Below are 25,187 nucleotides of genomic sequence, written 5' to 3'. Positions count from 1 at the left end.
CATTTTTAAGCCATACTAACCTAAAATGATAAACAGGGTTGACTTTTGTAGTTGACACCAGCATCAGAATGCCAAAAGGAAGATTTATCTCCTTTCATGTTTTATTTCTCTGACAATGGCATATAATTTTTGAAGCATCCAAAAATGGCTGGAAATGAAGGAAGGAGCTTATTTCCTTGAGTTGTTCCCTAGGCCCATGATTTGGTGGTTAATCGTCAGTTTTATTTTTTGTTTTTTTTTTTTCAGTCAGTTAAACCCTACAATCATAGAGGGTCTGTCTCATTTGCCTGGTTACCTTGGGATTCCTCACACTAGTAGTGAGTGTAATAAACATCCTGATAACTCAGTACATTTATAATAGTAATAATAATAATACATGTAGGAATAAGAACATATTGAGCAATTTGTGCTCTTAACACTGAGGAAGCATTTTTCATGGGACTGACCTGTTTAATCCTCACAACAACCTTATAAAATAAGGACTGTTATTATCTTCATTTCACAGAAGAGAAAACTGAGACTGAAGAGGTTTAATAACATACCCAGGTTCATACTTGTAACCATTGTGGATTACTGGCTTTACTAGTGAGTGGCAACCCACAAGTCTCAACTACATAGACCAAAGGGGCTAATCCCCATTAATTTTTGGATGATAGTAGAGGGAGTGATTAGTAACGAGTGGGGAAACTTGTGCAGGGGTGTATTTTCTAGTTTTTAATGTCCTTTTTACTCTCTCTCATTCTCTCTCTGTATTAGTCGAGTATATCCACAACAATGGTGTACGATAAGCCAACCCCAAACCTCAGTGGCTTACATTTAACAGCAAGCTTCTAGTCTCATGCTTATGGATCTACAGGTCAACGGTGGTTCAGGTGATCCAGGCAAAACTTGACTGGGAAGCTCTGTCATATGCTGCAGGTTGGTTGGGCTTGACTCCAAGCTGTAAATTCAGTTCAGATTCTCTCCAAGTGTGTTGGGTTTTGAGGCCCAGGCCAAAGGATTAAGGCCACCTGGGGTATATTCTCATGGCAGATCATCAGAGCACTAAAGGACAAGCCTCTGCTCACATCCTGTGTGGTAAATTGCATTACCCAATGCAAGTCACATGGTCAAGCCCAAGGTCAAGGGGCTGAGAAGCACACTCTGCCCACCATAAGGCTATGGCTAAGATATAGATTTTTCTGTTTGTTTATTTGTTTTACAATGCAGTAAAGAATTGGAACCAAAATTCAATTTCTTTCACCCTCTTATTGCTTTAATTGCTATCATATCCTTAGCTGTTTCTCACTCTTCTCATGTTGCTTTCTAAATAGGATGTACATCCCATCTATAGTCATTTGGTTTTTAATATCTGAGTTGCTCTCTACTGTCTCAGGTTCCAAATTTTACTTTCCTTGAAATTTCCCCAGTGCCTAATACAGTACCGTTCACACAGACAGCATTCAGCAAATGGTGTTGACTGCCTGCCGTCTTTTAAAAGCACATCTGGAGAGACACTAAAGGCACCTGGCAATATTGCACTGACTTATTAGTAACCTGACTTAACCCAGATGGCCCAAAGACTGTAACCACCATTACCTGGAAGAAAGTTCTCTGGTAATGGAGCCAGCCAATTCTGTTCTACGTTATTCAGAAATTCCATGAGCATAACTCAGTCACTATTCTATTGATCTAGACTCCCATCCTCCTACATCTGGCTTTCTGAGGTTTGATTTTTTTCTTACTCCCCTAATAATCACAATGAGGTTCTTGAAGTTTTGTAGAAGTCAGTCTGAAGGAGCTTTCCTTTCATGAGTAATGCCACCAAATATTGGTTATTAGACTTTGGGAGAGTGTGCAGCCAGCAGTACTGCATATTAGATACAGTGTTTATCGCTGCAATTCAGTCACCTTGCCAAGTAGTTTAATATGAACTCTTGACTTCCCAGATCAAATGTAAGCCTGATACTTTAAATGACTTGGCAATCTACTGACAAATCCCATGGTGTGGTATTCTGTTCACCATGTGCGATGGTCTCAGAGCTCAGTGTTATCTGTCTGACAGCTAATATAATATTTACAGGTTGTTATTCGTGAGGAATTTTAGTTAGCCATAAAGATTTTCACAGCTATGGCACACATTAGAGGTCTCATTCATCACTCTTGTGACCTTCCCCTCTGGAATGTAGCCCATCTGTCTTTGCTGTTGAAATCTTTATGGAAAATCTGCCCATCTTTGAAAGTTTAGTAAGTGATCTTAAAGTTTTCATTGAACCTTTACTTTTGATATATGATATGGACATAAAAAGTGCTATTCTTATTTTAATTTCATGTTTTTAAAAGTATTAAATTTAACTTGGCCTTTCAGTTAAATGACAGAAAACTTACTGCTGCTATAGGAACTATATGCATCACATCAAAAGAAAATAGGAACCGTACAGGAAGCAATGGCAATGGGGAAAAAAATGATACATAAACACATACTCATTCAGTATGAGTAACTACATGAAAATGTAAATACTGTATTATAATCTGGAGTTTGACTTTGTAAAACGTGCAAAAGGTAGGAATACATTTTTCGTATGACTTAATATTATGAAAAAGACCCTAAGCAAATTCAGCAAGTAAATGAATTGAATGGGCTGGTTTACAGAGCAGGAAAGAGGGATGACCAACTCTTAGATGTTGCCCTTCCCCACTTACATTCTCCTTTCATACCCAACTTCTCAAATGCTTTCTCAGGACCTAATCCCGTGGCTTTCCCCTCCATCTCCTCCCTCTTTCAGCCTCTGTGACCTGGTTGCTACCTTCACCACCCTTGTGAAATTGCGGTTGAGGTCACCAGTTTTCTCGTTGTAACCAAATACATCTTTCTCTTCTACATTCTTAGTCTGCTGGAACCCATAGCTGCTCATACCTCATCGGTTTGGCTGTCCTTCTTGAAATATGTTTCACCCTACTTGATTCTAGTTTCTATATTGCTTTTCTTTGACTGCTTTTCCATTGCCACTGCCATTTTGGGGTATTCCCCAGGGTGCAGTTCTCCCTCTACAGCCATGCTCCCTTAGAGAGTTCAGCCATTCTCATAGCTTTGGCTCCCATTCTAGTACTTACAGTCTTGTTTTTTCACTTGAGTTTCAATGAAAGCACGCACCTTTCAAATAGTTTAATCTAAAGATATAATTTATCTGAAATTCAACTTCCCCAAGTTATTTTTTCTGCCAATGAAGCCCCCAATTGCCTAGTAACTAAGTCTTAGAAGTATGGAGTCATCTATGATTTCTCTTATTCCCTGGACACCAAATTCATTTATGGACTGCCTATCAAACTCCACTCTCCTACCTCTAACCCACCATGTATGGTACCACCAGAGCAATCTTCTTTTTCATCATGATAATCCTCTGATTATAAAACAGCCCTCTATTTCCCACTGTATCAAATACAAAGTAATCTGTTCATCATTCATGTTGATGAATGGGGAACAAAGGATCTAACTAAGACTGGAAGATTTGTTGAACAGATACCATTGGTCTTAGTGGACAGAGGTAGAGAAAGAAGTACCATAGCCCTAGCAGTTAGATAGTGTTCAAAGGTATTTCTCTTGCCACACTTTATGCTACATGTAGCACGTTAACATTAGTCAAAAGCAGATCCGAGGATTGTTGAAGACATATGCTGCCCATTTATGGCAGAGAGATTGATTCTAGGATTACCATGATTCAGATAACATGCAATGGGTATGTAATTACAAACATTATTTGTATGGTGATTAACGTTTCACAAAGCAATTTCGTATCCATTTTTCTCATTTAATTCTGACAACATTTCAGTGAGGGAGATATCATTACTCCCACTTTGCATATAAGAAAAATAAGACTCAGGAAAGAAAAATTGCCTAAGATCATACAGTCATCATGGAGTCAGGACTCAAGTCCATTTCTTCTGAATCTGCTCTGGACACTTTCTACCTGATCCAGGTATCTCTCAAGACACTGGGTTAGGCTTTGAGATAATGTGCTTGGTGCCATTCTAAACTCAAAGAGCTTACAATCTATTGAGGGGAGAAAGAGTGTGAGAGACAATTTCTCAAATAATCCACTGTATCAGCCAGTATATCTAACCTGCCTTGAGAATTACACCGATGAAATGCCACTGACCTGCAGAAAATGGATTTTCTTTTTCCACCTGGATCAATAAAGAATGACTCCTGCTGGGAGGAGTGTATATAAAATGCCCTTAAAATGCCCATAGCTTTTGATCAAGTAAATATACTTCCAGGAATTTTACCTAAGAAAAGTAACAAAAATATGTGCAAAGATTTATCTACAAAGATGTTCATTGCAGCCGTACTGATAACAGTAAAAAGCTGGAACCAACCTACCTGTCCCCGGAAAGGGAATTTCTTCTGTAAATTTAGGTACATCCATTAACGGAATACTGTTCATCCATTAAAAATCTGTTGTAACCCAGCAAGCCTGCTCTTAAGTATTCACCTTAGAGAAGTGAAAACTTATGCTTACACAAAAACCTGTACATGAATGTTGTTACCAGCTTTATTCATAATTGTCAAATGCTGGAAACAACCCAAATGTCCTTCTACAGGTGAATGAATGGACAAACTGTGGTACATTCATACAGTGGAATACTACTCAACAATTTAGAAGGATAAGCTATTAATACACACAACAGTATGAATGAATCTCAGATGCATTATGCTAAGTGAAAGAAACTAGTCTCAAAAAGGTTACTACTGTATGCTTCCATTGATATGACATTCTGGGAAAAGCAAAACTATGTGAACAGAGAACAGGTCAGTAGCTGCCAGGTGTTGGCCTGAAGAGGAGTTGACTACAAAGGGATAGGATGAGGAAAATTTGAGGGCTGATGGAACTGTTCTGTATCCTGATTATGATTGTTGTTATGTGATCTACACATGTTTTAAAACTCATAGAACTGTATACCAAAAAAATGAATTTGTGTACAAATGTATGTAAATTTAAAAAATAACAAAAATCAGTTGTAGAAGAATGCATAAGAATGTAGGAAAAGATTCACATCATATTTCTTCCTACAATATATTTTAAGTGAAAAAGACAGTGTAAAAAATATTACCTCGATTCCATAAAATAAATACGTGTGTATGTGAAATGATTTATATAAAAATGGTAACAAGTTATAACTGGGTGGTGAGAATACTGGTGATTTTACATTTTCTTCTCTGTGTTTTTCTACAGTAATGCTAGTGTGTTTTATAGTCAAAAAGAAAAACTGAAGCATTATTGAAAAATTGAAGAAAAAAGAAGAAAGGCATGGTGTAAGAGGTGGTATCTAAGCTGAGTCAGGAATGAGTTTGCAGCCGTAGATGGATAGAGGTGGGATAGGGTGAGGACAGTTCAATTAGGAGCATGTAACAGAAAACTCAAATAACAATGGCTTACACAAGGTAGCGGTTTATACATTTCTCATATAGAAATCCAGAGATAAGCTAAAATGGCACCTACATATTCTTCAGAGGGAGTCCCTGGGTGGCACAAAAAATTAACACACTCAGCTGCTAACCGAAAGGTTGGCAGTTCAATTCCACCAGGAGGCATCTTGGAAGAAAGGCCTGGGTATCTACTTCCAAAAAATCAGCCATTGAATACCTTACGGAGCACAGTTTTATTCTGACACACATGAGGTCACCATGAGTTAGAACTGACTTGATGGCAACTGGTAATAGGTAGGTATTCTTCAGAGACCCAAGCTTCTCTTATCCCTCTTCTCAGCCATTCCTAGCGTATGGCTTCTGTAGCATAAGTTGTCAGGACCTTGCCCGTATCTCCTCTGGCACTCACTGTGCCCAGACAAGAGACAACTACAAACACCTGAGACTCTGCCTTAAGGCCTTCTCAACAGCATAAGGGGCAGACCAGAAGTGCCAGGAAGTTAATACCCACCCCACCCCCCACTCCAGGAGTGGCCCTCAAGCGATGATAGATAAATACCTCGCTACCGTCAGGCGGTAGAAGAAAGAGGTGGCAGTCTGCTTGGCTTCCCTAAAGATTAAAAAAAAAAAAAAGATTAGAACCTTAGAAACCCTATGGGCAATTGTACCCTTTCCTATAGGGTCATTATGAGTCAGAATCCACTCGATGGCAATGGGTTTAGTCTTTTGGTTTGGTTCCCTCAGGTGGGATAACTCTGAAGTGTTTTCTACACTGAAGTTCCAGGCTTCACTGAACCCAATAGTTAGAAATTCTGTCACTAAAGAATAGGAAACTGAGCATAATGCAGGCAACTGTCCGTGTCACTGAGCCCAGACAAGGAGAAGCACTGAGGTCATGTGAGGAAGGAGTGGGAGAACAGGCGGAAGTGAAGTCAGGATGTGGATGGCCTTGAATACCAGGGGAGAGAATTTTGAAATTTGTGTATAGACAGGAAGTACAGAAGGTTTTTGAGCAAAGGAGATTAATGTGTTCCGAATAGTACTTTGGAGAAATGAATTTCTTAGTGCTGTGCTGGATTCACTGAGGAGCTGGGGAGAATCTCAGGGAAGTTATGAGGAAGTGTTTGTGCCATGCCTCTCCACATCCACTGTCCACAAGTCCCCACTATGCTCTTTGCCTTGGGAGTTTGACCCGTGTGGGTTCCATGAATGAGCCCCATAGCCTCCTAGCTTTAGGTTGGCCTTTGTCAATGGACAGCCACGGAAGGAGATGGGTGGGAAGATGGAGAGTGAGGTTGGAGTTTTTATTCCCTCGGCTCCTATCTTCCTGTCCGCTTACCAGGACCACAGGTCCTTTCCGGTGATCCTCTTCACCCAGTGCACGTGCTTGTTCTGGCTCGCTCTTTCTCTGCTTTCCAGTAATGGTGCACATTCTTGTTCTCCTCTCTCTCTCTTTTCCAGTAATGGTTCTCTTCATGCCCTCAGACCTAGAGGTGGTAATGGGTCCCTGTTGTTATTAATAATATCTCTTGTGGTTTCCCTACACCCTGCACACACCTTTGTAAACAATCTCTTTACTAAGCACTCCTCAAATTACCTGATTTGAATGTACTGTTTTCTGCCAGGACCCTGACTGATTCAATCTTCTTGTAAGATACAAGTTTTCTAAAAACAGATCCTGTTTATTCAACAATAAGGTCCTTAGGCCATGGGGCATGTTAAGACCTCTTTCCCTTTGCTACTCCACTCCCACCCACAAATACCTAGCGTGGGACTGAGCACATATTATGTGTCCAGTAAATACCAGTTGAGTGAGTTTAATGCTAGAATATTGGATGTGCTCATTGGAAAAAGTCCTCAGAGACTAACATTAAGGGCAAAGTGGCAATAGCTGTTGTTTATTGTATTTACTGCTGTAGCATCAGCACTTGACACAACGTCTAGCTCATAGTAGGTGCTCTGTAAAAAATTGTTACACGATGAGTGAAGTGATGTTAAGTATTGCTTTGTCTCTTTAGAGATCGGGGCTCCCTTTATCAGGTGAAAATAGGTCTTCTCTGAGCTCTTTTGAAATTAGATTCTCTGAACTGATCAGATGATTTATTTTAGGCATTTAGAACAGGACCGATGGTGGAGATTACAAATCATAGGGAGGCAGATTTTGACCGGAATAAAAAGGAAGCTGTTTATAATTATCACTAAAGCTAGGGGAAATCAAAAGAGCTCCTCCAGGAGGCAGTGAATTCTCTGACAAGGAAATTTTTCAAGCAGATTCTGGAAAATCATTTGGTGGAAATGACGTAGAGAGTGAATTTAGATATCAGATATAATGGAGAGAATGTGGGTTAGATGACTTTACAATCCCTTTCAAGATTTATTTATCTACTCAGTTTGGCAAATATTTATAGAGTGCCTGTTATGTACCACGCATGATAAAACAGAATAAAATGGAGAGACTAAACAGACCCTGCTTGTAATCCTGGATGGAGTCTGGGTTGCTTTACTGAACATTTCGGAGCCTCGCTTTCTTCATATGTAAAAATGGAATATGGAGCCCTGGTGGCGCAATGGTTAAGGTCTCAGCTGCTAACCAAGAGGTTGGTGGTTCAAACCCACCCAGCGACACTGCAGGAGAAAGACCTGGTGATCTGGATCTGTTTCCCTAAAGATTATACTCTATGGAAGGTCAGCTCAACTGGACTGGACCAAAAGCAAAGAAGTTTCCGGGATAAACTGAACGCTTCAAAGGTCAGCGGAGCAAGGGCGGGGGTTTGGGGACTATGGCTTAAGGGGACTTCTAAGTCAATTGGCAAAATAATTCTATTATGAAAACATTCTGCATCCCACTTTGAAATGTGGCGTCTGGCGTCTTAAATGCTAACAAGCGGCCATCTAAGATGCATCAATTGGTCTCAACCCACCTGGATCAAAGGAGAATGAAGAACACCAAGGTCACACGATAACTATGAGCCCAAGAGACAGAAAGGGCCACATGAACCAGAGATCTACATCATCCTGAGACCAGAAGAACTAGTTGGTGCCCGGCCACAATCGATGACTGCCCTGACAGGGAGCACAGCAGAGGACCCCTGAGGGAGCAGGAGATCAGTGGGATACAGACCCCAAATTCTCATAAAAAGACCAGACTTAATGGTCTGACTGAGACTAGAGGAATCCCGGTGGTCATGGTCCCCAAAACTTCTGTTGGCACAGGACAGGAACCATTCCCGAAGACAACTCATCAGACATGGAAGGGACTGGACAATGGGTTGGAGAGAGATGCTGACGAAGAGTGAGCTACTTGTATCAGGTGGACACTTGAGACTGTGTTGGCATCTCCTGTCTGGAGGGGAGATAGGAGGATAGAGAGGGTTAGAAACTGGCAAAATTGTCACGAAAGGAGAGACTGGAAGGAGGGAGCAGGCTGACTCATTAGGGGGAGAGTAAATGGGAGTATAGAGTAAGGTGTATATAAGCTTATATGTGACAGACTGACTTGATTTGTAAACGTTCACTTAAAGCTCAATAAAAATTATTAAAAAGATTACACTCTAGGAAACACAATGGAGCAGTTCTACCCTGTTACGTGGGGTCGCTATGAGTCAGAATTGACTTGACAGCACCCAATAACACAACAACAATAATGGAATAGCATGACCTCATAAGGGAGCAGTGTGGTTCAGTGGTAGAATTGTCACCTTCTATGAAGGAAACCCGGGTTTGTTCTCATCCAAGACGCCTGGTGCACAGCCACCACCCATTTATCAGTGGAGGCTGTCATGTTGCTATAATGCTATACAGATTTCAGCAGAGCTTCCAAACTAAGACAGCCCCAGAAGAAAGGCCTGGCAATCTATTCCCAAAAATCAGGCAATGAAAACCCTATGAATCACAATGGTCCGATCTGCAACCAATCATGAGGATGATGCCAGAGCAGGCAATGTTTCATTCCCGTTCCATTTTGCATGGGGCCAACACAAGTTGGGGATAGAAACAACATGACCTCACAGTGTTTGGGAAGATTACATTAAGTAACATACCAAAAAACCCACTGCCATGGAGTGGATTCAAGTAACATATCAAAAAAAAAACCAAACCCAGTGCCGTTGAGTCGATTCCGACTCATAGCGACCCTATAGGACAGAGTAGAACTGCCCTATAGAGTTTCCAAGGAGCACCTGGCGGATTCGAATTGCTGACCCTTTGGTTAGCAGCCATAGCACTTAACCATTAGGCCACCAGGGTTTCCAAGTAACTGGCTGGTAAATTGTACACATGCAACATGTTTGTTTTTTCCTCTTCTGCATTTCCTGAATCATCTGATTTCATTTTGAGTAATAGACCACAGCTACAATCTATTACTGACTTTGGACCTTAAAACCCAAAACCAAACCAGATGCTGTCAAGTTGACTCTGACTCACAGGGACCCTATAGGACAGAGCAGAACTGCCCCTTAGAGCTTCCAGTGAGCAGCTGGAGAATTAGAACTGCCGACCTTTCGGTTAGCACCCGTAGCTCTTAACCACTGCGCCACCAGGGCCCCTCAGACCTTAGACATGCCGATTATTTCATTTGATCTTAACGGTTTTATCATCTGCAAAATGAAAATGATGATACCTACCTCACAGGTCCTTGTGAGTATCAGTGAAGCTAGTTTAGGTCATGTTTCAGGCAACATAAGGTTTTTAATAACTCCTTTTTTTTTTTTTTTTTGTTCCTTCCCTCCCCTCTTCTCTAAATCAAGCATTCTCAGTGGGGAGTGATATTGCCTCCAAGGGGTGAAAATTGTTTCTCCGTGGATGAAAAAAATCTTACTTATTTTTATGTATAAAGCACAGATATACATACAGTACATAAACAGATATAGATTATGCCTGTGGTATTAAAATTCCATGGGAGTGGAGCAATTAGGAAAAAAAATCTCTAAAGACTCTTTGGGGGGCAAGAGTAGACAAAAGGCTGGGAATACACCGTTCCAGAGTAGAACTGCAGTATAGAATGTGTCCATAAAGCCATTAAAGATTTTGCATACTTCTGAGGAGCCAAGTGCAGGTGGTGAGGAGATGCTCCCTAATGCCTTTTTCTTAACCCAGAGGTCAGTTTTCTCTTTTCTCTCTAGTGAGCGCTATGTTATTTGTTTTTTCTAACTGGCCTCGCTTTTTTTGACCCAAATATGGTACAGTGGTTAAGAGCTACGGCTGCTAATCAAAAGGTTGACAGTTTGAATCCAACAGCCGCTCCTTGGAAACCCTGTGGGGCAGTTCTACTCTGTCCAAAAGAGTCACTATGAGTTGGAACTGACTTGACAGCAAGGGGCTTATATTATCAAACTCCAACTCCACTAAATATGAGAAAAGTAGAAAGATTAATGAATGTATTTGGGTCTGAATTCCTGAGAGTGCTCTTTTGGCATGGTTTAAATAACAATTAGCATTCTTCTTAATTTTCTGGTGAGGCCCCTGTGTCATTTAAAATATACTTTAACACCGGGGTGCATCGCTTGGCACATTCTGTTCACCATGCATTAAAGAAATGGTTGAAATAGGAACTTCCCCTAAGTAGTGTGGCCTGTGTTTGTGAGTTTAAAAATCACCTTGGGCACAATATTGAATCCTGTCACCTTGAGGGAGGAAAAGCATTTGAAGGTAGAACTGCTACCCTTTCTTGCTCTTAATAACATACTGCATTTGTAACACAAGGGGAAATTTAGAGGTTGGTTTTGGAATAAATAAACTCATGTGTAGTTTGCTGTTTAAATTCAGTAGACATACCCCACAGTGCTGGTACGGTATGATAATGGATGATTTTTACACTCGAGAATCTGAATCACAAAGCTGCCTTGGAATTACACGTAGTGGTTGTAGAAAAATCTGTATAAAAAAAATACGAAAGGACAGCATGGTGTCATAAAAACTATTTGCCAATAAATGTGCTTCTGATGGGCTACGAAAAATGGACACATTGGGCATAAAAGATGTGTGTGTCTATTACGTAGACTAGCTTTGTGAAGGATGACAAGCTTCCACTGGTACACTGAGATAAGAAACAGCTGTTGCTGGCATCAGCCTGACTGCAAGAAATGAATTGATAATTTGGGGGCATACTTATGACAGGTACCATGTATTTCATCAACTTGTGAATATATGCAAGGCCAGAACCATCTGGCAGCCCGAACGGAATCACCAACCACCCTTTAACAATCTCTTGAGAAGGAACACTGAATTCAATCACACAGAACCATCATCCAATGTGTGTTATTTCTAACATACGTTGTTTCCAGTACATATGTATGTGGTGGTGATGGGGGGGGAGAGGAATATGGAGGCTGTTGTTATTTTCCCCTTTTTATTGCATCGAGGACATTTTGGAGTATTAAATCTCAGGGTTTCAAATGATGACTGCAAACCAGTTGCTTAGGTGAATTTATAAACTGCGAGTCAAAGAACAAGAAACATCTTTCAGGGGGAAAAAAAGCACTGCATCTCACCTTTTGACCTATTTGATAGCTACACGCTAAGACAAAGGGCATTGTTTTGGATTTTAGGAAAGCCCAGAGTTAATAATTAAGAACTCCAGTTGTAAAAGCAAGCATATTCTGATTACTCCTTTGGCATTTAATTGTTTTTCTTTTTTTCTCCTCTTTTAATTTTTAAAAATACAAAGTCAACTGTAGATACTCTATGTACATCTTGCATTAAGCCAGCCCCTGGGCACCCCATCCCTTGCTCGGATTATTTGCCTGAAGCTTGTTGCTTCCAGGCCGAGAGCCCTTGAGCTAGGCCAGGCAGCTGGCAGACCTCTCCAGCAAACTTCCTTCTCGTTGGAAATCCAAATCGACTTTTCTGCTACGGGAGGACATTTCCAGCATCCTCCAAAACAGAAAGAATTTCTGGACCATTAGAATGATAAAGAACTGGAGAGGGATAACGAGAGAAATCGCAGTGCCTCAGCCCATGGAGACCTTTAAGAAAAGAATAGCCATTTTTTTCACGGTTTAAGCACTCACAGGCTCGGTGTTCAGAGCCAGTGAGGGCTGGACCAAACGTTCTCTGGAGTTCTCATCTTCCTTTTATGATGCTGGGATTTTAAGAGGAGGGTGCACTGAGCAGCCAGGAGGTGTGATTTCTGGCTCTCCACCTTGTCTCACGCTAGACAAGGCTTGGGGGTTTAGGTTTCCATAACATCAGACTCCGGCCAGGCAGGTCAGGGGAGCCAGCCCAAGTCCTTAAATCAGGCCTTATTTACTCTATGAACTAATCTGGGCAGGAAAGCTTTATCCTAGGGGAGCAAATTGAAAAGGAGGAGTGTCAAGCAGGGACTGAGAAAGGGAAAGAGGGAAGGAGAAGGAAGATGAGAGGGCAGGGGGAAGGAAGAAGAAGAAACAGAGAGAAAAGGAGCAGGGAGATATTGTAAGGGGTGGGGGAACTCCTTCAAAATAGCAGATGAATGTCTTTTCCAACATATTAAAAAAATGAAAAAGCATAATTAGTGGCTACATACAAATCCATGTTTTGTATCTTCTGAAGGACGTATCGCCAAGGTACTAAAGTAGCACGTCTTGTTAAAGGTTGGGTGATTCGATCCCTCTAGTACTTCTATGTGAAACAAAGAATCTCTAGTTTCATTACCCTTAAATTGTCTGGCAGTAGGTGAAGTTAACTTTTATTAGAAGCTGTTCTTTCATATTATACAGCGTAGTCAAGGATATATTAGCTTTGACATTTTCTTACATCTCAATATACTGCGGAGTGAATTTACTGTGAGACTAATATAGAAGGGAGCTTTTCATAGGAGGAACTAATGGTCAGCATCAGCTGTACTGCAAATTATTAGCAGGATGACAATTCAAGGAAAAAATGTGTATACATATAAAATTGCTAGATGTTAATCGGAATTCTTCTTATATTTCTATTCCTGATAACATTCGGTGTTTTTTGAAAACTCCAGTCTCTTAAAACTATATTTGGGAGCAAGATTTTATGGTTGGGAAAATGTTATAGTGTCTTTTAAACATGATTATTTTTTCTTGAAGAAAGAAAAATATATATATCACATTAAACAGTATGGAAAAGGTATTTTTTTTTAAAGGGTATTTTTAGAGGTTTGGCTTTAGGACAGAAAAAACCTACAACTTATGTATTAAAAAGCAGTTTAAAGATGATTGATTGGACTAATACACAAGAAAGTCATTATAAAACAAATTCCCAGTATGTTAAATTTAATTTCACCTATGGGTTTCATCACTCATCACAAAAGTTTTATTACACTCTAGTATTGGGTACCTTTCTCTCACTGTTTGGTTATCTTTTCTAATAAGATCATGCTGGTCAGCTGACATTTTGAGGCACCAATTAAACATAATTGGTAAATGAAATTGGATTCTGTTTCCACCAAATAAAGAGAAACACAAGCATACCAGAGTGATAAGTGTAGTACTTTAGCTTCAATAGCTTAGAATGTAAATATATCACAGAGGGGTATTTCAGCTGCTAAGCTAATAAAACCCAGTCAATCAAATGGTAAAAGATATTGCGAAGCAACAACAGGAAGTGTTATAAGAAAAGCGCCCAGTGGAGACACATAAGAGAAAACCAGTCAGTCTGTTCTTTCAGTGTCTTATCTGTTCTATAGGTTTAGCAGGTTTTTTTTTTTTCCTTTGCGTTTATCTCTGTGCCTGAATGAGTTCAATTTCACTTAGATTAGGACAGAAATTTCAGAACAGCAGGTTAATCTGTCCTGTCTTCATGGGCAACTGAGCAAAGAGACCAATATCAGTGTAAAATTGTAATTCTGGAGATTAATGTTGTCTTTCCTGTTTGCGGTGAACTTGACCTCCTTGCGTTTTTTTTCTTTTTTCAGCTTCTGTCCAGGGTCCCTGGGAGAGAGCCATCTCACCAAACAAAGTGCCCTACTATATCAAGTAAGTTGGAGGAAACGCATTCTTAAAGAAACATTTATTGTGGCTAATCTGTATATGCACAAATGAATGTATTTTTAAAACCCGATGTTAGCCTGGCCTACAATACCTATTTCTTTCTTCTCCGCAGAAGCTTGGATGTAAACTCATGCTAAAATTAGCACTGTAAATTTGCTGATGCAATAGAGAATAGCCTTTAAGAAAAATCCATTTAAAGCAGCATTGGTGGTGTGTTTTGTGATGAGGGAGGAGGGTCAGGTTTTTCACAATGGCACAGAAAGCTCCAAATAATACTGTTAACAGTGGGAGTAAATATTTGCAAGAACAATTTAATTTCTTTAGAGGTTTTCCAACCACGTTGCTTCTTCAGACAAAGATGGAAGATTTCTAGAGCTACATGTGCACACACAGTTTGAGGTGACTGATTACTTCATGTACCCAAAAGGCAACCCAGCAGCAGTCCCGGATTTGTGGAGCTCATTCTGGATGCCTAGCACTCAGCATTTGTCACCCAACAGCAACAGAATGCTCCTGTTTTCTGGGGCCATTTGTGCCAGTCAGAGGAATGCTAGTTATTTCTCTAACTAACTAGGAATTTTAGTTATCAGTGCAAAAGCACCTTCTGAAGGATGGTGCATGAAATATAAATTACGATACATTGGGTCAATGTAGAAGAGAGACTATTGAGTTATTCTGCTACCTTAACAATCTATTGTCAATTGGGCAACAGAGTCTAACTGAAATTTAACTTTGAATTGCAACTCTCCCCAAGAACCATTACAATTAATTGAGTTCATGGAATAGTCTTCAATACTAACTGAAATATTTTAACTTGCTTCTGCCATGAGTCTGACTACAAATATTAAGTGTTTTCCTAGGCTTTTTTTTTTCCTGCCTGCCATCTTTTATCTAGTCTGTTTTTATTCTTCCACTGCCCATCAATTCTTCATAATTCAGTTCCAAAGCAATAACAATGGCCCTAGATCTTCATTACTACAGTTCTCAATAAATATGATTTCATGCCACGATTTTGTTAACTCAGAAGAATGGGGGTGAGAGGACTCTTTGGCTTATGAGGAAAGATCCTTTAGAAAATGGCTTTCCCTTTATCTTAAATTTTTCCAGACAAGGTATCTCTTAAGTTTAGAAAATTTTCTTTCGCATACTTTCATTTTGCTTTTTAATGTTCTTATTTTTTAAATATTTTATTGTTTTTGTGCTATTTAATTCATTAACTTAGTGACACTAAATTACATATTTTAAATGCCTATTTAAAGTCATGCTTTATCAAATAATATATGGCTTTAGACATGCACTGTATTGCTTTACTTCCACTGTGTATTTTATGGAACAATTTTATTCAAAGTCTGTGCATTAATCTATCTGTATCAGTGTCTTTGTAATCATTAGAGCCCATCATTTTCATTTCTGATTAAGATGTTTGAGACCTGCTGCTTTTTTTGACCCATTTATAAAATGCTCACTTTATCCAATCCTTTTATGTACTGAAATAAAGGTTATTTTTCTCCTTTTATAGATGAGATTTAAGACCACTTGAAAATAATAAGAATAATGTATCTAATAGGATCCAAGACATCTTTAAGCCATTATTCTCTTAATTATTATCTATTTAGCACTTATTAAGGTTCTCCCAGTGATTCCTAGAATCCGTGGGCCCCAGTGCCTTTTCCTTAAACCTTTGTCTTCTCCTCCCTGATGTTACATCTACTAAAGGAGATTACAGTCCATTATTGTGGGGAAGTGAAAATTAATTCAGTCCAAAACATAAAAAGAAGTTCCAGAAAAGCAAGAATCCCCTCTCACCCCCCAGTAAATTAGTCTCTTGCTGCTCCTCAGTGGAATTACAGGGGAGCTAAGTATCCTATTTGTCCAGCGTTCCTTCAGATATTTGAAGATCATGATGGTAGTATTGGTAAGGCCACAGGTCTGGGAATAAGAAAACTTGAGTTCTAGTCCTGATACTGTCATTACTTGACTATGTGACCTTGGACAAGTCACTTAACCTATACAAAACTTGGTTTCTCATTTATAAATAGAGTTGAACTAAATGATATCTAACGGCCTTTCTAGCTCCAAGAATCAATGGATATGACTCATTCTGTGGTCTTCTCCAAATTAAAAAAATGTAAGATCTCAGCTTTTTTTCCAAGAATTTTATCTTTATTTTAAAAACTAGTTATTTTAATTATTAATGTAATATAAATTATTTGTTAAAAACCTATGGGGATTTTATTTTTCCACTGTTTAATTAGGTTTGGATATGCCCTCTCAACCCACTCCATTTTCTCCAAGCACCTCTTTAAACAGCTTAAGTCTTAGTGTATAATTTAGGACTATTATTTTTCCTGGCCCAATGGTAAAAGACATAGAACAAGAGGTAGGAAAAATTAATGGACAGGTGAGTATGGAGACCTTCAAAACCTCTGAAATGATCAGTTCCTTTGGAATGAGGAATTACATAATTTTTCAAAGGTCTCTCCAAAATTTTATGAAGAAGAACAATTCTTTCTACTATTATAATCTGTTTGAAATTAGGGATTATGTAATTTCTCAAATATACCTCTAAAATGGTAAATTGTAATATAGAGAAAACCCATGTTCACATAGTGTACATTGTCAATAAACGTTATAATGCATTTTTAATGCCATTTTTTACTTATTACCCATTACCATTGTCCAAAACACTTTATTTAAAGCAATTACTTTGTTGTACAAGGTTCATGGAATTTCATGCACTGGCAAAAGCCATTCAAGATCTCAAATGCCTTATTAGTCGAAAACTACATTAATAATAAATTTACAATGCTATTGCTCCAACCAGCCCCAATTTTTCCTCTTTCTTATCTTATTGGTCTTGACTTCCATTCAAGAGTTTTTACTATATATGCCCAGCTACAAAACCAAGAGTCTTCTCTGCCCTTTTTTTTTTTAATTCTTTATAAATTCTCCTTTCTGATGCTGGGATAAACTGATGATCCAAATAACAAGAGGCTGCTACACCAATAGCACAGTTTCTAGTTGGTTGTTGAGTTGTACACTCATCCTTGAGGTTTTAAATCATTAGCAACATCTTTTGCTCTAGATTGCAAATCAGGCAGTGTTTATACCTGCATCCCGACACCAGCTTTTCATATAATGCTAAGAACCTTGATTTTGACACTTCAGACTTCATGTTTGTCTAGTTTATTAGTCCATAGCATATATCATTGTTACAGTTTTCGTATTCCCTCTCCCTTGAGACTCTCTTATTCCTGCCAGCATCTCTTTCAGGTTATTTGATTACAGCTTTCACTGCCACTGAAAAAATAATCACCAACAATGTTCAACCTGTTACAACTGCCTTTTCCACTCTCTGCCATTTTGTAGTTTTTTGGCCCACTGTCAAACTCATGAAAATTTCAATATAATAGCCCTTAACCAGCTGCTGCATTCTGTTAGGATTTCTTTCACCTTTTTATGTTGCATGCTCCCATATGGGTAAACCAAACGGAGCCAAGAGCTGGTACTCTCTTGCTTTCTTAATGAGTTAGAAAATTATTCTTCTGTGTTCTGGACTGTCAAAAGAATTTAGGAATCCCAAACTTGTATCCAGGATGTTCCTGCACAGATACCACAATAGGAGCATAAGAAATACCAGACCGACTGTATGTTTTACAGATCAAACGGGGCAGCTAGCCCAGAACTCTGTCCCAGATGCAGGAACCAATGGATGTTTTATCAGTGAACCTAGTAATTCCCATTTAAAAAATTAGAATGTGTCATGACCATCTCTTATTAATGCATTGTAGACCCGTTGGCCTTGAGTTTACTCAATGATTTCTTAAACTTTTTTTTTTTCCCACTTTGGCCTTTTCTTAGAAATAGTAAGTTCCATAAAATTACTGTCTTCTATGTAAATAAAGGCATGTTTCAATTTGTCTTGAATCTATATCCTTTAAGATCAAGGAATGATCCCATTTAAATTCATTGGAATTCAACTTACACCCCACCACCACCTGCCAAAACCCTTTTAATTTTCATCTTCCCAGTTTGAGAAAGTCTAATCCTTTTTGTTCTTTTAGTCTGTCCTTAAATGAAAGATAAGCTTTCCCCTTGATCATCTTGGTTAATTTTCCCTGGATTTTTTCCAGCCCTGTTACACTTTCCTTGGAATATCGTGACTAAAATAGCTCAAATATTGGTTATTAAATTTGTTAGCATTGTCTCTAGTCTTCACTCACTCCTAAAGAAAGTAAATGCTATTCACTGTCTCCCATTGGTGCAGAAATGGAGAAACCAATTACAGTCATAACCTGTTCTACATATATTAGTTTTAGCTGAAGGTTGGTTTTCTACTACTTTTCCATAATACCAGCTGAAGTGTTTGACCTTATATTTCTGCTAGCTGTCCCTTAGGAAGGATTTGATTTTTTGACAAGCTGGTCCTTTCCTCCTTCAAAGACGCTGTGGTTGTTAGATATTAGGAGGCATTCACTAATGAAACTCAGTAGTAAACCTGCTGACTCAATCAGCAGTAATGCATTTCATCAGGTTCTCTTTCTAAATATCTCTGAAGCACTTCAGAGAGGGTGAAAATGGGGTTCTGGGGAACTTGCTAACCGTTCAGCTTTTTTACATGCAGCGCTCAAGAAGCAACTCATGTCCAAAAGGAGTGTCTTATCTTTTCCTGCTGATTATTTTGGATGTTGTATACACTGCTCTAGCTGTTACCTAATAACCTTGATCTATCCTTCTCTCCACTCTCAATTCCAGGCATGTTTCTACAGCCACCTATTGTATCTGAATTGTTTACAACATTCTGGTGGTTCCTGCTTAGCAGAAAGCAGTTAAAAACCTTCCTGGCTGAAGCCAACCGTCCCTTCAGTCAACATTTCTTATTACTGATGCTTTATCTGCTGCCAAAATTGCTGGTTTGAGTTCTGACTCTCATGTCTTCTTATAGCCTACCATTCCTATGGCTCTATTAGTAGGAGTGTTTGACTCTCTGCATGGAATTGTGGCCATCTGTCTAGTCTTCCCTTTTGGTATTTGTGTCTTCCTGTTTCCTGTTGGTCTACATTCTGGTTTAAACTCATTGCTCTTGCTCTGATTTTTAGTACCTGTGCTCCCTAACTCCAGTTTCATCTGAGCTTTGACTCCGCTTCTCCTATCGTATTGGCTCTATTGCTGCCTTCTGGGTAATTTTTCAGATTCCAAATCCTTCCCATGTGTAAACCATATTGTGCTCTATTCTTGATCCAGCTCCCTCTTATTTGTGCCAGGCATTGCTCTAATTCAATTTTTGGTTGGTTTATTTGTTCTTTGAGTTAATGATTGCTATTCCAGTACCTGCAATTATATACCAAGGGAAACAGTGGTTATCTATGTCTTAGCTTTAACAGCTATCCACATGCCCTATTTATCTCTATTGGCTGGTTTGTAGTATATACATTTTTTATTATAAAGAACACTGGACTGTGGTATCAACTTATAAAATGTTCTCCTATTTCTCATTCCTGATGCCTCACTGTCAGTCTTCTGACATTCAGCTTGAACATGGGTTGAAGGTGGTAGAGTTTTTCTTAAAATATGCACAGAGTATGTAATTCTATGCTGCTTCTGGTAAGAGTCTTCTTATGTATATTGTCTTTTAAAATAAACCTTCTAACAGCTGACAAGACAATATGAAATCGTGGCAATATTAGTTAGACCAAGCATCAGAAGATTTTAAATCTAGTCCTACAGTTGCTATTAATTCACTGCTTGATCAACTGTGAATCACTCACTTAGCTTCTTTGAGCCTCAGTTTCTCCATCTGTCACCTAAGGGGCCTGAATAACATGATCTCACAGATCATTTCCAGTCCATACATTCTATGATTTTATGAATGTCCATTTTGAAATAGAAATTGTTTCTGACAGTTTTCTAGAGGGATGGAAATGAATCTTCATATAGCCTTTGAGGATTCTTATTGTACCATCAATCTTACCAAGATAGAAAGGGCAAATAATATTAAACTGTTTAGCACCATTGATAATAGGAAATGGATGCAACTGAGAGTCAGCGGTCTAATTTGAGCTGTCAGTCTTTAAGGATGCTGGTGAATATCTCTAGATAATTGAATTTGTGAAATTGCTGCCAAAAGCCTGGTGCTCTGACTTTGAAAAGGCTTTAGTACACAAAGATAACCCAGAGGTCACTCTTCTCTGCTGTGCTTTCTCCTCCACAGTGTGACAGTTCCAAAGGTTACATTAGCTGAGTCTCATTAAGCTCTGGAACCACAATGAAGGAAGAGTCAGTAATGCATAATTGATGATATGATTGTGAAAACAACTCAGGTTAAGATATTAACTGAAAGAGAATGAATGAGACACCAGTGTTTTGCAGAGTCCTGATTCTGACCTTTGCTTTTGTAGACCATGTAGATGTTGGTATCTTCTGTGTCTCAGAGTGTCATAAAAACATCTTGCAACTTTCTTTGTAAACTGGTAGATATAACCTTGACTGAAATAACAGGTTTCATAAGGAGAGGTGCTATATCTGTTTTCCTAGTATACCAAAAAACAAACCTATTGCTATCAAGTTGAATTCTGACTCATAGTGACAGAGTAGAACCGCCTCATGGGGTTTCCAAGGCTGTAAAGATTACAGCTGCAGACTGCCGCATCTTTCTCCCTTAGAGCAGCTGGTGGATTCAAACTGCCAACCTTTTGGTTAGCAGCCGAGTGCTTAACCACTGTGCCATCAGGGCTCCTTTTTTCCTAGTATGGTGTCTTATAGAAATCCTAACAGAATGGCAGGTTATTCAAAAGATGTTTACATGAATGAATGCACGTATGCATTCCAGTAATTCCAGGTGCTTTATAATCCTGACTCCTTTTTATCTTCAAAACATCTTCTACTGCTTCTGTGTCAATTTAAATCTACCACCCAAATATGTCTCTCATATCATCTAGACATCAACTGTAATATTAGAAAAAGTGCTGAGGTTTTCATAGAGTTTCGCATATCTCCCGTAGTTTGGTGCCTAGATGATAACCCTTAGCATCCATGTCTGAATTGTACATAGCAAAACCTGAGGTATAGATTCTGTTCTGTCCTTGGTAACAATATTCTTTGGGGTAAAACTCAGCCCATCTGGGACCAAGTTTCCCCATAAACAGTGAGAAGGTAGAACTGGATAATGCCTGAGATCACTCTGAGCCCTGATTTTGTTTCAGTGGAACTGGGGTCTTTTTGTTTTTTCATAAATATCCCTCATGAGGCTTCTTCTGGTTTTCTAGTGGTTAAGAGAGCTTTAAACTGATCAACCACTGTGTTTCACTAAGCATTGTGTATAGTATCTACTTTGGGGACTGGGTTCTAGTAGCTACTGAATCTTGAAAGAATAGCGTTGATGATACATTTTTATTTTATGGAGAATTTTTGTAGCGTTCTGTATGTTATATGTAGTGTTCACATGTGGTAGCATATATGCTTATACCTGTGGAGTAGCTAAAATATAATATTGTGTATTGGTCAAAAGCTCTACTATAATATACATGGTATAATATAGGTCCCCCCAGCTTCATTCATGATACTGGGAATATAAGAGTGTACATGGAACATATTCAAATCTATTTCCACAAAGGAAGAGGAGTAAATGATTTCCATTCTTCCTTTCTTTTCTTTTTCTAATTTTCTTCAACATGCATGTTCTTACATGATCACATGGTAGAAAAAACATGGGCTGTAGCATCAAATACATCTGCGTTTGAAACCCAGTTCTATCATATTCTGACTCTATGGTTTGAACAATTTACTTAACTTCATACCCACTCTACTTTATGGCTCATAAGGAATGTTACTCAGTGAATATTAATTGGCTGTCCTTCCCTTCTCTGAAACTGACTTGAAGTCTAATTGACCCCTGTTAGATACCCAGTGTTGGATTTTTAGGAAAGCACTCACATAGATAAGCTCAGAATCAGCTACATATTTAGAATTTTTTCTAGGACCCAAATATGTCCTTGATCAAATTAGTTTATTTTCATTCTCAGAGTTCCCACATAATTTGGAGTATGTGTGAATTCCCAAACATTCCTGAGCCTCTCCTAGGCTTCTCTAATTGCTTCCTATCCTGTCCCCTGGGAAGCAGCATCCTGTTCCCTTCACAAAGGTCAACAGCAGCCCAGATAACATTTTAAAATAACTTAATAACCCTGAACTGCCTCTCCCCTTTGGATAACTTCCTTAGAGCGTTAGCCCTTTGAACACTGACCTGGTTGCAGAAAATGTCCCTTTCTCAGCAGGAAAGCTCCAAATCCCATTCAGTCTTCCCCTCCCTTATTCTAGGGAGTGGAGTGGGGGGAGAGAAGTAATTGAATACTTCTTTCTGGCAGAATGCTCACACACACACACACACACACACACACGCACACACACACACTATATATATATATATATATATATTTCTTCTTTAAAAAAGGTACTGTGAGTGAATTGTATAAATCAGTGCTGTCACATTGCAAATTTTAAAAATCCTTGTACATGATTGAAAAAAAATTCTATGCCTTCAGCAGTCTGGAAAGCTGCTAAGAACAAGTCCTACATAGAGCTTAGCCCACTGTCAGCATTCAGTGAATGATCATGTCTTCTGTGATATCCTTAACTCCCTGGTGGATGAAACCAAGAAGCCTCCTTGCTACTCCTGAAACCTTCAATTGCTTTTTCTATTTTTCTCAGTTTATCCACATCTGTCTTGCTTCCCAAAGCCACTGTGTGTCAGATCGTCAGTGCAAAGTGCAGTTTTTAACTTGCTTCTTTGTTGTTTTAAAAGGAATTTTTTGTGGTTGTCTTGTTCCTTTCGCTTTGGTCACTTTTTCTTGGTCTTGAGCTTTCTGTAAAGGGAGTATCACATAGTTACAGTCCATATAATCTCCTAGGACAGAAAGAAAAGCAAAGTTTAATGTGTGCCTACTATGTGCTAAGTGCTATAGTAGGTGTTTCATCTGTATCATTTAGTTTTCATAACAACCCTGCTATTATCTGATAAAGAAGAAACAAGTCACTCTAACAAAGGGATAGAGAATTGAGATTTAAAATCATCATCATGTCACATGTTGATCCCAGCTGTTCCAACTTCCTAGTATTATTGTTTGTAAACTGGCCCTTAATATAACCATGTATAGTCACTCCTGCCACTGTGGGGCTGCCATCTTGGACATCACCAACACTACTCTATTAGTCCTTTCCTGCATTGTTGATGTTTTTCCTTAGCTTACCTACCCATGCAACTTCTGCCACTGGTCTCTTGCAAAGACTTAAGTTTCCTTATTCTGCTTTTGGCAATTAAGAGGTGAAAAAAGAGCGTGGTCTTTGTCCTGAGCACTGATGTATGCAGGAGAGAGAGAATAGACAGAGGGAGAGGGAGAGAGACAGAAACAAAGACAAAAGGACAGGTGGAGGAGAAAGGGTTTTTCCAGCACGTCTGATTCATTTCCTGGGGGATGTAAGGGCAGTGAATGACCTCACCAGGCTGCTTTGTAAACATGCTAATGACCTTCCAGACCTCCTGGTAATCTTGTTAATGGCATTTAACTAGCAGAAAGACACCTGGAAGTCCCTATCTATAAAATGTTTTTGGTGGGTAATACTGGTTTGTCTAGGTTTCTTATTGCAAATAAACTTGGAAAAAACAAAAAACCTTTTTTTTTTATATTGGTTTGTCTAGGTTTCCTATTGCAAATAAACTTGGAATTTACAGATTTATGGGTCATGGCTGGCTGGAGAAGGGGGCACAGTCACACGTTCCTAATTTTGTAATTAACAGATTATAAAATGGATGCCTTTTGACACAAATAGCTTCCTTTCAATGTCAATGTTTCGCTATGTGTTTTTTTAAAAAAATGTGTCTGTTAATCTGAAATCAAAACATTATAATGGGAAAGAATGTTTCATCTGTGCCTGGTGCTTCCCTATGATCCTTTGAATCGTTAGTAAAAGTTGGTACTACATAAGAATCTATGATATGGGTGAGTCCAATATGAAATTCAACAACTATGCTTACACAATATGTGCTTGTTTTTATTTTTTAAATTTCCTTAACAGTGACAGAAAATCACGAAAAGCAGAAAAGCAGGTCCATATTTTTTTTGATATATTTCCTTACCGTGTTGTCCCCGGTTCCAGAAAATCACAGGTCTAAGCTAAAGGCCAAAGACAGGACTAATGAGGGATATAACAGGCATATATTATTATAATTAAAATTATATAAATGATATTCAAATGTTTTTAAGAGTGACCTTTAGACTAGATCCTAGAGATAGCAAGGGGCTCTGTAACAGCCTTGTTGAAGCCCTAAGTCATCTTACCTGTTTAACTCTTGAAACGTTTTTGTTTCGTTTCAGGTCCCTTGTCTCCCCAACTAAGCTATAAACTCCTTGATAACCCTGTGCCTTATGCATCTTTGCATTATCCTCAACACAATATCTAACACATGAAAAATTAATAATAAATACTTGACAATATGTTTTAATTTTGATGATCAAGCATATTTTGGAAGTTGAACTATAATTCTAATTGGTATTCTTATAAAGGAATAGATAACAGATTAGTGATATTCTACATAAGATTTCTATTCTGGGTTATCCCACTGGGGTTGCAGTTGATTAAATTATGTTTTGGAAGCAACTGCAGTCATCAGTTCACTCACTTTCTGTATTTCAGTTGGTTGACAGCAAAGAGCAAAGTTTGGTGGAATTGGGTTGCCCAGTTGAACTGTCCTGTAAATGGAGAATTTCTGAAAATTTAAGTGAAACTTTCCTTTGGGATATTTCCAAAGGGATATTCCTTTGGCAGTTCCTTTAACTGTTATGAGAATA

General features: G+C 38.8%; 1 protein-coding gene across 1 annotated transcript in view; it reads left to right on the top strand.

Annotated features, from left to right (window-relative positions):
• Window positions 1–25,187, top strand: part of DMD (dystrophin) — a 1,889,362-nt gene that overhangs the window by 1,651,476 nt on the left and 212,699 nt on the right. Inside the window, exon 57 of the mRNA XM_010599731.3 lies at window positions 14,268–14,328. Within this exon, the coding sequence (XP_010598033.2) occupies window positions 14,268–14,328 (61 nt within the window). The remainder of the gene's footprint in view (window positions 1–14,267; window positions 14,329–25,187) is intronic.

The sequence above is a fragment of the Loxodonta africana genome, chromosome X, assembly GCF_030014295.1.
Source record: "Loxodonta africana isolate mLoxAfr1 chromosome X, mLoxAfr1.hap2, whole genome shotgun sequence".
In the NCBI taxonomy this organism is placed as follows: Eukaryota; Metazoa; Chordata; class Mammalia; order Proboscidea; family Elephantidae; genus Loxodonta; species Loxodonta africana.
This window is presented reverse-complemented; position numbering and strand designations above follow the sequence as displayed.